Genomic DNA, 12,395 nt, shown 5'->3' on the forward strand with positions numbered 1-12,395 from the left:
TCGGGCACTGCTGGTGGGTAAACCAGCACAAGCACTTTGGAAGCAGTTTGGACTTATTTGGTAAAACTGAAGATACACATATCCTATGACCCAACAATTTCACTTGTAGGTGTACAGCTGGAGGTATGCTTGCACATGTGCACCAGGAGACCCATACAAGAATATTTACAGCAGCATTGTTCATAGTAGCCCAAAACTGAAAACAAACCACATATCCGTTTACACTAGACTGGAAAAATAAATCTTGGTAAATTTATATAATAAAGTACTATTCCTCAGTGTAAATGAATAAGTTGTTGCTGTATGCAATAAGATGAACCTCAGGTACATAATGTTAAGCAATGAAAGCAAGTAGTATAAGGATATAGTCAGTATATTCCATTAAAAAATTTTTAAACGTGCAAAATTAGAAATTTTTATTATTAGGTGTACAAACATACATGGTATTGAAAACGGGGACCAACTTGCTTTAACCATACTCAGTTGGTTGTCTGTTTGCAAAAGTAGTTAGAGAATGCATTACTAAAACCCACCCTATAGACAACATCTCTGATGCCTGGGTCACCATGGTAACGGGGCTTGAGTTTTTCAGCAACTGAGAGTTGACTCCTTGTCCAGTTCAGGCGGCTAAAACCACCAACTCACCAACTAGACTGCACGACCTCCTGATGTCATGGAACTAAAAACTCCACCCTCAGATCATGGTAACACTGCCACTTTGTGGATGTGCATCCTATGGAGAGCCATGAAGCTTGACTACACTTGCACAGATCATCAATTACCTTACTTCTTACCTCCAATCTTCTATTCTCACACTTCAGACCATCCGGCCCCTAATCCCATAAATATCCCTAATCCTCGTTTTTCGAGGAGGTGGATTTGAGATTGGTCCTCCCGTCTCCTCACTTGGCTGCCTTATAATTAAACCCTTTCTCTTTGCGAACTCATTGTCTCGGTGATTGGCATAATTGTGGGGCAGGCGAAACGAACCTGGTTCAGTAACAGTATAGAAACACAAGAGAATGCTCAACATAGAATTCAGGGGCAAGGGGAGAGGATAGAGAGGGTCACGCAGGAAGTGGGTGTACATATGTTAGTTGTATTATTATTTTAAATACATTTAATAAATATTCTTTTACTTCTACTCTAATAACAACAATTTTAAAGGATTCTAAAATATCATATTTGAAAGTGCCGTAGTAATAATAACATGCACTCGTCCCAATTATCGGGTGATCACCGTGCACAAATGTCTTAAATGCACTCGCTGAGACAGCTGAAGGCCCTTAGAGGGACAGCTGGTCTCTCAAATATTACCTATCCTACTGTCGCCATGAAATGATAAAAGTTGGTGTTTAAGCACCTTGAATAAACTTAACAGGGACCAAAAAATTCTGTAATTCTCTGCGTCAGGCTAAGAGCCTAGCTAAATCAATTCTCTATTCAACAGTTTAACTGTCCCACAGCTGGACAGGCCTGACCCTAACAGTGGGGTGGGCTGTCACCTTCATCTAGCAGGTACTGATCAAACACTGACTTCGTATTCACTCTGTGGGAGCTATGGCTGGTGGGACACAAGAAACACGAGGCATTCCAGGCCTCTGAGAGTCTACAGTTCTGCTGGACTGGACTGCACTGGGCTGGACTACAGTTTGTGACAAGCTTGTCATGAACAAACAGATAAAACTACCCGGCAGTTGGGACAAGTGCCCACATTGTTTTGTTTAGGTTGGTGTGAAAAGGTTTTACCCAGGTTGGGAAGAGACCATGGGATCCACCGATAACATCTGGCCCCAACTTTTAATAAAGTATTCTTGGGAAGAAGTTTCCCATCACAAAGGAAGAAATACAAATATTTAAAAAGCAAACAAGTCATCGGCTGCTCTCAGACCTGCTGCCATATGCTTTGCTTTTTTGAGCTTACAGCTTAACATTAAAATAACAGGCTTGCATTCCTCAAATATCTCTACTGCTGTTCCTTACTTACACTACTTGAAAAGGCTGTCAGCTGCTGTCACTTGGAGGCATTACCATATTAGCCACCACTGTTTACTGCTTACTGTGTGGGGTGGCCATTAGTTTAATAAGCCTCCTCTCGGATGACACCTTAGGCTGTCTCTGCAGGAGCCACATGCTGGAGTCTAACGTCTAATGAAGGTGTTGGGAGGTGAGAGAAAGGAACGCGCTTTATACATATTGATGAGAGAAATAGAATTCACTTGCATCGGGCTGTACTGTACTGATGGACGGGTAAAGGATGGAGTATTTTTTAAAGTGCTTTAACCACTTTAAGGTTCCATCGGCTAACTAGCTTTGGATAAACCCAGAAATACACTCGCTGTGCAAAAGAGCAAGTTTGAGATCTGCAACAAGTAAACCACTGCAGCACAGCTCTTTAATTCACTCTGCATAAATAGCTGAGCCTACAAAAGAAATCTCTAGTCAGAGGGTTCCTGGATTATAATGAGAATTTTCTCGATGGGGAGAAGAGAAGTGCCCTTTTCAATTGAAGACAAAGAAATGTTTGTAATGGAAATGTGTGAACCAATTTTCCAAGGAGAGCTGCTGAAATGCACTGATTAAAAACACAGTGAGGTGATGAGGCAGAGAAATAAAGCCAAAGCTGATCCACTTAGAATTTGCGATGGCACTTATTTCTGAAAGTGAAGAGCCAGCCGGGCCACCAGCTACATTCCTTCCTTTCTCCCCCGCCCCATTACTGACCCCGCCACTCAGACAATTAACCTGCCAGCGTGCAGGAGTGTTTACTGTTTCTGGCCTCTGTGTACTGGTTACTAAGCTACTTCACTGAGGATAAAATGGGAACTGAGTGGCCCAAAAGGCAATGTCCTTCTCAACAAAGCCTAACCAACAGGCCTGGATCAGGGATTCGGGGCAAAGATGTGAAGATAAGTAGATAATTCAAACATGTGGCAGTTTATAACGACAATTCTTAGGTTACGTACAAATATTGATTGATTGATTTAAGGAATTCCATTTCCCAGAGAATAAAACCAAGGCACAAAGAGGTCAGGTATCTTGATCAAAGTTGCCTAAAATATAACAGTCACCTGGAATTAGCCGAAGCCCCTGGTAAGGTGGGACAGACAAGCTAGAAAACAATGTTTCCCAAATTTCAGTCACTGGAGTTTGTTCAATAAAGCTTCTGCCATAGCACGTATATCTGTATTTACTTAATTTTTTCCTTTAAATTGACTTTAAAACAATTCATTTAGGAAATTCTTAGTTTCCCTTCGAGCAATAATTTCCATGAGATCACACTTTGAAACGCAGTTATATTTTTTCTAATGTACACTTAAAAAATGTATACCCATTAAAATAAAAATGTTCATCTGCAATCCATCTAAAATCATCTTGTGTGCCCCAAGGGTACACACTGGGAGAGAATGGATAAAGTAGTTTAACTTAACAAGGTTGACCCAACAGACTACGTTTGTTTCTAAATATCATGAAAAAATAAAAGGGAAGGGAATTTTGTACTATTTACCCATGAAGGACTTAAATTAGACAGATTGGAGAGAAGGAAGGGGGAGAAGTAAATTTAATGCCTTTTGAGTAAGGGGAAACCAAAGCCCAGGATCACTTACATAAAATTTTCTGGATATTCACTCAGGGCCATGTCAATGATATTCAGAGCATCGTGGTAATGCTTCTGTGCTGACAGCAAGAGGGCCAGGAGGTGCAGGGAGTTGGCATCATCGCCTTGAAGTTGAAGAGCTTGGCGGACATACCCCAGAGCCTCTGGTATCTGGTTTTAAACAAAACCAAGAAGAATTTTAAATACACACACACACACACACACACACACACACACACACATATATGAAGCCACCATTTCCATAACTGATTCTCTGGACATATCAGGAGTTGTTTCGCCTTGTGCCACATTCAGATATGAAGCCATCTTTAGGATAGCCCCAGGATACCAACCAGAAAGGTGAAAACAGATGCTCTTTCCAGGCGATACTGTGACGGATGAAGTGACAGGGGAGACTCTGTCCCTCTATATGACTGCCAACACCAAATCTTTCATTTCTCCCTAAATAAACAAATTCTCTTTTTCCATAAAACTGATCTACTTTCGATTATGCCCAAGATAATTTCACTCTACACGGAGACACAAACAAATTGCCAGAAGTTTTTAGTGGAATTAAACTGCCTTAGCTGAACTGTTCTCATTTTTTAAAGTATTACTGAAATTACAGTGCTTAATAAGTTACAAAACCTTAAAGAGAGCTTCCCAAATGATCAGACACCTGTGATTCTTTTCCAGTTCCTTTGTCCTGGCTCTCCACTAGACATCAAGGAAATATGCAAACAAACAAACAAACAAAACTCCCACACCTTTCCAAACGAGAACCAAAATAACTCCATCCAAGAAACAAATTGCAATGCCACATACAAAGCAGATGTATCCAAATTCAAGTAGGACCAGATACAACCTTAACTTCTAAAATGCAACAGCTGTTGAAGACTGTTCAAAATCCTCAAGCACAGGGGTGGGTAAAATGCATGCATAATAGATATTTGAACACCCGAGATTCCATGCAGGTTTCACAAGGACCAGGGCGAATTAGAACCTGAAGCTGGATTTCCAAACAGTGCTGGAGACTGAAGCTTTCTTACACGACTGCCCCAGGGACTCCTCCCTGTCCTCGCTCCAGTTCCTCTCCCTGTGCTGGACCTCTTCTCAGCAATCCTGCTTCTTCCCAGACCCTCAATAACCTCACTCCTTAGGAGGAAGCCACGACTTCCGTCTTTCCCAAATCTATTAGTTTTCCTCACTGAAATTCCATTTTGGATGGATTTAAGTTATAAATGCTGGCTATGGAGGCTTTCTGCTTTTGTGTCATAGAATCGTGGCTATCACAGCTGGAAGAGAGATCGTCTGGCACAACCCTTCACTTCCAGGGAGGAAGATGAACTCCAGAGAGGTGAGATGACTTGAGCAAGGTCATCCGGCGTTGAGTGACTGAGATGAGAGTAGCACTAGACCTTCCGACTGCTCTCCCGTCCTCTCCTCCTGGTCCAAAGGCATTGGCTCTAAGGGTAAGAGGCCACAACCCCATGCCCTCGGTCAGCAGGGAAACACTCCCCAGAGGTGTGGTGTTGTCTTGCTGTGTGCCACCAAGGCTGCTGCTGCACCCACAGGCTCCATCTACTTTTCCACTCCTCAGGGTGATAACCTACTGTGTGAACAGCACTCAGCCTGGTATTATGGGGAGGGTGGAAAGGCAAGTATATCCATGGTGTCAATTTGCTGACCAGGGCAATTAGGATGACCAGAGCAATTAGGAACAAACTGATAAAGGGTTCAAAATGATGGCCTTAAGGGATAGCTGACTTGAAGGAATTCAAAGCTGATTCCTTCATTCAACGAGTATTACTGAGTGCCTAACACATGCTAGGCAGTGTTCCAGCTGCCAGGGTAAAGCAATGATGATGACAGACATGGGTTCCTGCCCTCGTGGAACCTGAAATCTAATGGAAAGATAGTGAACAAGAGAGTTGAGCACAAGGAAGGACAAGTGCGGGCTGCTGTAGGAAGGAGGCTTCATGGAGCAGGCAAGAGAAGTTCCTGGTGGAGGAGAGAGACCAGATGGTCAACCACCAGCCCACAGTGGTTGCAGCAGCAGCTCTGCATCAGTCCAGCTGTGAGCCATACCCTGCCGGGTGAAACGACCTTTACAGAAGAGGTATCTTGGCTTCCTCAGTCCCCAGGACACCAATGGGAGTCACTTCTCAGCACCATTCCCAGGCCTCCAGGAAGAAAGAAGCATGCCTGCAGCCCAGGCCTGCCAGGGGAATGGCATGTCTGGGGAACTGACCTTCGGTTCACCCTCCAGTCAGCACTCAGGAATGTGCTGGGGTTACCACCAGTGTCTTGCACCTGGTGGGCAGGCAGGCATGTAGCCAGAGTCTCCAGAACAGCTGGGAGGGGACAGGAGGGTCTGCGAATGGCAAAGGCAGCTTCTGGAAGCTGCCATCGGCAAGATGAAGGCAAGCAAAGATGCCTCTCCAGCAAGGAGAATACTGTTAAGTCTCCTGTTTCGAGGGCCCACTGTGTGCAATTGTTCATATCTTCTACATATTTTAAAGGAACTGGTCTTTTGTCTACATCTGTTGGCATCTTCCTGTCAATCACCGATACCCTTATGACAATTAGGCCCCCACCAGTGACTAAATCCCCACCATGCTGCTCGGCACCGGGCTCTGTTAGAAGGGAAACAGGCTCTGTGAAGACTCCGGGGTTCGCAGTACATGCCATGTGCTGCATCCCATGTTGCCATCTGACCCCAGGTTGGGCCTTTCAGATTTGTGGATTTAATCACCAAAAGCAGAGCCTGGCATGCCTGTGTCTTTACAGCTGATGCTTAAACTGACTAAAACACCAGGTCTTCGCAGTGAGGAGTCAGCACGCTCTGAGAAGAGTCCTGGCTCCCGGTTAGTCTCGCGAATGAAGGAAGATCAGCGGCTATCTCAAACGGAAGGGCTGAAGAAACTGTATCAGGACAGAGCGTGCGCCAAGTTCAGCGAACATCAGAGACACTCACCTGTCTGGAGATGGCAAGCTGCAGAGCCAGGTAGAAAGCTGCTTGGTGATCTGTAGGTGACAGGCTGTGGGCCCTGAAAAAGTATTTACGCCTATTAGTACATGAGAGGCCATTTTCACTTTCCCTATCCAACAGTATTTCCATTTGCATTGTTATGCTAAGGCCACATATTTAACTATTTATTGTTTCATTTGAACTCTCCTTTGTCTACTAACAAATGTAATGCCTTTGCCCTCTTACCACTGTACACAGGTACGGTACATGAGCATGGTTCTATGTTTTGTCTAGCATCTTAAATGGCAGCCAATGATCCTCGCCTTTGAGGAGGATCTGGGAGGTGAAGAACCCACAGGCCCTGAGGTCTGACCTCCCCAGCGGACGTCTCCCTTGGGCTGAGCAGGAGGGGCCCACGTGTCATCCTGGGACACGGTGAGGCCATGAGTGGACTTGGCAAGGCGCTGGCTGCTTTGGTTAAGTTCTGGCTTGGCCTTAACGCTACTTCATTCAAATCTCTGGATTTCTGAGAAACCATATGAAAATCAAAGACTGGGCTTTGCTTGTAAAATGAGGTTTTGGTTTTCTATGAACTATAGACAGAGAAGAAGGATGCTCACTCAGTCTTTTGAAGCTTCTGCTCAGTTCCATGCAGTTTACTAATTTAATCCATGTACCTGTGACATGGAAGACTCTGTGGCCAGACACCAGGCTTAGTTTTATTAACTGGCCTTTGACACTAGATGGGAAGAGGCTGTGCTGGCCTCCTACTTGATTGCAAACATGGGCATTCTTGCTTTTATGTGAAAGTCAATTGCATTTCACCTTGAGCAACTCAAAATGACTATATACAAGACATAATTCTGTGTTTAACAGTCTGGTGGGAAGAGAAAAACAAACTTTTACTTCCTTCTAGAAGGCACTGTGGAGCAGACTAATTACCAACGGTGGAACTCAGATAGTAAACAAACCTTCAGGCTGTTCTGTCAACACTCTGTGATTAAAGGAGGAGCTTCCACCAGCAGAAAACAAATTCAAGACAAAAAAGAAAGCCAAATCATTACGAATTCTCCCGTGGCAAACACGCCCAGGACGGCTTTCTACAGAGTTAAGGCCTTTTCATGGAACCACCCACCTGCTGTGGGGAGAGGGGCTAAAAAGTCCTCCAGCTGTTTTCTATCCAGAAAATACGCGAAGTGCAACAATCCCAGGCACGTTTGGGCAGATGTGGTAGCTCATGTGTGGGACTGAGGGACAGCAAGAGGGTGTCTCTGTCCTTTTATTAATCTTAAGAACAAAACACCTAAATTCCCGTTCCTGGGGAATCTTTACCAGTAACCTCGCCTCAAGACACAGCCTTGAGACTCTTCACTTCACTGTCAGAAGCTGAGGCTGAGTATTTGACTGTGTTGCCCTTTTAAATGACTTATTTCTACCAGAGGCCCACTCGGTATGCCCTAGTTTTTATTCTTTTACAACTATTGGTTTTCCATGAATTTGTACATCAAAGAATTTTTTTCTTTGGTGTTCATAAAAAGTGAGGCTGGAATGTCATGGTTTCTGTCTCTCCCAATTACTCAGGGAAGATGAATACAAAATTAATTATAAAGAGACTTTGAATTATTTAGCATTATTTATTTTATCTCCTCTTCTTTCACAGTTAATAAAGCCAGGTTTCTACAACCCTCAAAAAGAACTCCTCAGAGCTGTAATTTTCTCAGCCCAGTTTAGATTTCTCACAAATGAAGTTGAATCAAACCATGGGTGCCTCTACGCAACACCAACCAAGTGAAAAGCTGGCAATGGTCTGGTGACCTCAGGGTGTGGATACGGATAGTTCTGACCAAAGACCCCACCTTGACCTCATCAAATGATCATTAACTGCTAGCCACAGCACCATGAGAGAAACAAACCAGAAGTGCTAGAAATCTCGGCATTTCTGAGATGCATTAGGGCAGCATCTGAAGAACTGCCAACTTGGCTACTAATGGCGATCCAGCTGCCAAATTCCTAATGAGGGACATCTTAAACATACACATTTTTAGAAAATCTTATTTCAATAATTTGGCTAATGAGTTAAACTGACCACATTAGCCTATGAATGAAAAAAGGATAAAGGAGAATGCCGAAGAAAACAAGAAAAAGTGAACGGTGGTGATCTCATGTAGGCCCTAGAAAACTTGCTTCAGTCGTGCAGAACAACTTCAGCAGGTAGGCTTCCTGTGACAAAAACACTTTGGTATGCCCACAGAAAACCTGCTCAACAGAAATCATCAAGCGACGCAGCTGAGAAGAAGGTCATTGGTGATCCTGAAAACTGCAAGCCCGCTGGACTCTGCACATGAATTTAAAGCAGCCCCATAAACCTCATTCCCATACAGTGAGCACCTGGTGAGGATGCTAAGAGAAACCCAGAGACCTAAAAATATCACCACAGACATGCTCACAAAATGCTTCCCTAGTTAAAGCACCTCTACATCCATTAATTTAATTTCTCTTCCGTAAGGAAAGAAAGAATTATTAGACTGCTGGCCTACTGAGGCTGCCTATCTATCTATCCACTCATTCATCCACTCATCCATCCATCCATCCATCCATCCATCCACATTATGCAGTACCTACTGTGATGCCAGGCCCTGTGCTAGCCTTTGGGGAGCCTGAAGACAAATAACACAAGTGTCCTTCCTTGAGGAGCTCCTCCTAACCCTGCAGAGGGGGAAACCCAAAGCGATCATTACAGTGCAGTGGGAGGAGTGCCCTGAGAGAGGCATGGCAGGCTGCTACTGGAGAGCATGGGATGGGCCTCCCAGACCACCTGGCTAACACTCAGAATGCATTGAGCTCTACCCCAGTGCTCTTGTAGACTCCAGTTCCAACGTCCTTTAGAGCTGAACAAAGAATACAGAGAAGCTCGATCAATTTTGACCCTGGTCCATAACACACATACTTTGTAACAATAATTAGTACAACTCGTGAAGGATCTACTATTAAGCATCTTGTCTAAGAACGTCCAGCAGAAGAGGTAAAGCCAGGTCTCTTCACTGGAGGCCTGGTCTCTTCACACTATCAGCCTGCTGCCTTGTTTAGCCAATTCTCCTTGAAGTCCCTTTCAGTACTGATTATAGTGGACATGGGATTAGTATATTATTAAGTTAAGAAAAAAATGTACACACCTGGTTAAATCTATTGCTCAGGAACCTCCCATTAGTTACAAACATACTTGTCCTAGTTTGCCCAGGATTTTACTGGTTTTAGCACTGGAAGTCCCATATTCTGGGAAACTGCTCAGTTCCTGACAAACTTGGATGATTGGTCACTCCAACCACACAAAACATACCACATTCAAACTTAAACTCAAGCTAGGAGGGAGAGAGGAAAATAAAGCGAGACTGTGTACCCTCTGCCATGCTGAGTGACAAACCCGAGTGACACCATGCCACCTCTTCCCCACGGAGCAGCCCAGATTTCTGCACGCTGGGGGTCAAGTCACTGAAATATACTCTCAGCTGTTTTCAGACTTGCTTTTCTCTGTAGGAGGTGAGAGCCCACCGAGGTAGCCACTCAGATCAATTCAGCATCTTCAGAAAGCTTTGCAGACAACACTATGTTTTCTTCACTATGCTTTTGTACGGGGCAAATGAATTGGTTCAGTTGCTTGGGCTGAGCTTATGAGTGTAGGTACAGCTGAGGGCCTCAACATTAAGATGCAGTCATGCAAGTGGGATGTCTTCAAAAATCACCTTTTTGCACCTGCTGGAGAGCAAATCTTTCTGGACTCTGGCTCCAGTCATAACTAAGAGTTAATTTTCACATGCTATATCTGCAACCCCACTCCTTTTTGAGTTACACTGTTTTCTTTTTAAACAAAAATTGCCAAAGAATGGTATAAACAGAATTGCAGGGAGAAGATTTAAAACACATAGCAAAAGAAGTACAGTCCTGTGTCACTTAATGATGGGGATATGTTCTGAGAAGCACGTCATTAGGCAATTTCATTGTCATGCGAACATCACAGAGTGCACTTACACAAACCTGGATGATATAGCCTATTACACATCTAGGCTCTATGGTACTAATCTTATGGGACCACCATTGTAAATGCGGTCCATCGTAGACTGAGACGTCATTATGAGGCACATGACTAGACTTCTCATCCAAGTGGGTTTTAGATATCCACTTACATTTAAGATGTAATACAAATCATTCTTATTCATTTAAAATCCTTCCCTTATAGATTTTTGTTAAGTCTACACGCACTAGAATAGTCCAAGTTAATGTGGACTTGAAACAAAATAATTTTACTCCTGTGAAAAATATTCTTCATTTCACACAAACACTAATTTAGGTTAGCCTTCCCCAACATAATCACGTAGGTTAGCAGGATTTTATTACTCTTTATTCCCATAGGAACTAATATTTTTAAAATCTCTTGAATTAAAACCTAAGCAAAAAAGGAACAAAAAGGAATTCAGGCCAATGGAACAGCTGTTATATAAGATGACGTTAGGAATTCTGGTGGCTCAAGGCAGACCACCACCATGGCTGTTTTTAGAGAGCCGGTAAGATGTGCTGATTTAAGAAAAGTGAAACAGATGTAATGACCGCTTTCTTAGGCATCCATGTGTGGGTTTGACGAACTAGGACTGGAGAATTTAAACCTCCAAATCATTTGAAATGGAAATGCTTTCCACACTCCGTGCTGGAGAACATCAACAAAAGCTTAGCACAGAAACAGGAGATCTGTTTGCAGGTGTCAACTGGGACTTTTTGTCATTAACCAGTCTGAGACTGACAAAGTGAAGAAGTTATCAGCAAGCCTGCTAGGAAATGCAGAGGAACGAGATGAAAGAGTTTCATCTGACACCAAGTGATAATGACTTCACGAAAAAAGGAACATGTACCCTGTGACAAATCCGTAGGCAACCCCAGTTCTAAAGAAAGAGACCTCACAAAGGTTATTAGGTATTGAGAGGTCCTCAGGAAATTTTCAGATAAATAACTAAGTTCCTAACTCAATTCCAAGAAATCAGTGTAACTAAGATATAATTTAAGGTGAAAGGACCAATACCAATTCTAGATTTGACATCATGGGACTATACTTTCAGACAACGACTCATTTTAGTGATTTATTATACCTGCAATAAGAAGAAAATTAGGGCAGTGTGGCATAGAAGGTGCCAGAAAAGCTGGACCAGAGTCAGGAGACTGTGATTCGATCCTGACTTAATAGCCATGTGACTCCGGCAACTCTCCTCACTCCTGCGTCTCAGTCCCTTACCTGCACTAAACATACTACCTCTCCTGTCTACCTGAGCGGTGTGGACTGAGGGTCAACTTAAATAAGGATTGTGAAAGAGCACTCTGACACTCAAGCGTTCTCTAATTATAAGGCATTCTCCTAATTTCATGAAAGACACAATGTTGGAGACAAGCCCCGTGTGTTACAGAGCATGGCGGGTGCAGGGGCCTGGGTCTTGCTGGCCTGACTGTCTTAACATAGTATTTCAGAGACTGTCCTAAAATCTGGCCTTTTCATTTCTTAATATGAAAATCTGTAGCTTGACATGTGAAAAAAAAAAAAAGCTGGAAAAGAATAATCCCTTTTCTAGGTGATGACAAATCTGTTTAATAAAAGGAGTCATCTCCCTAGACATACAAAGTAGCTATCTTCTTAGAGCTGAAATCACTTTATTAGGAATGAATAAAATGTGCCCAAATGGATATACAGATTAAGAATGCAGATTTACACGGCAACAAATGAGGCAGCAAGTTTGGATACTGTATGTTCGGTGCTCAAGATGAAAGACTCCCAGGGGTAAGAACACT

At 43.3% G+C, this 12,395-nt stretch overlaps 1 protein-coding gene across 21 annotated transcripts in view; it reads right to left on the reverse strand.

Moving 5' to 3' along the window:
* Nucleotides 1-12,395, reverse strand: part of TTC7B (tetratricopeptide repeat domain 7B) — a 245,992-nt gene that overhangs the window by 89,662 nt on the left and 143,935 nt on the right. For all 21 annotated transcript variants that reach the window (XM_070594411.1, XM_070594407.1, XM_070594404.1 and 18 more), the window contains 2 exons: nt 6,576-6,648; nt 3,609-3,769 (listed from right to left, as the gene is read on the reverse strand). In XM_070594411.1, the coding sequence (XP_070450512.1) occupies nt 3,609-3,769; nt 6,576-6,648 (234 nt within the window). The remainder of the gene's footprint in view (nt 1-3,608; nt 3,770-6,575; nt 6,649-12,395) is intronic.

This window comes from Equus przewalskii, chromosome 25, assembly GCF_037783145.1.
Source record: "Equus przewalskii isolate Varuska chromosome 25, EquPr2, whole genome shotgun sequence".
NCBI classification, from domain to species: Eukaryota; Metazoa; Chordata; class Mammalia; order Perissodactyla; family Equidae; genus Equus; species Equus przewalskii.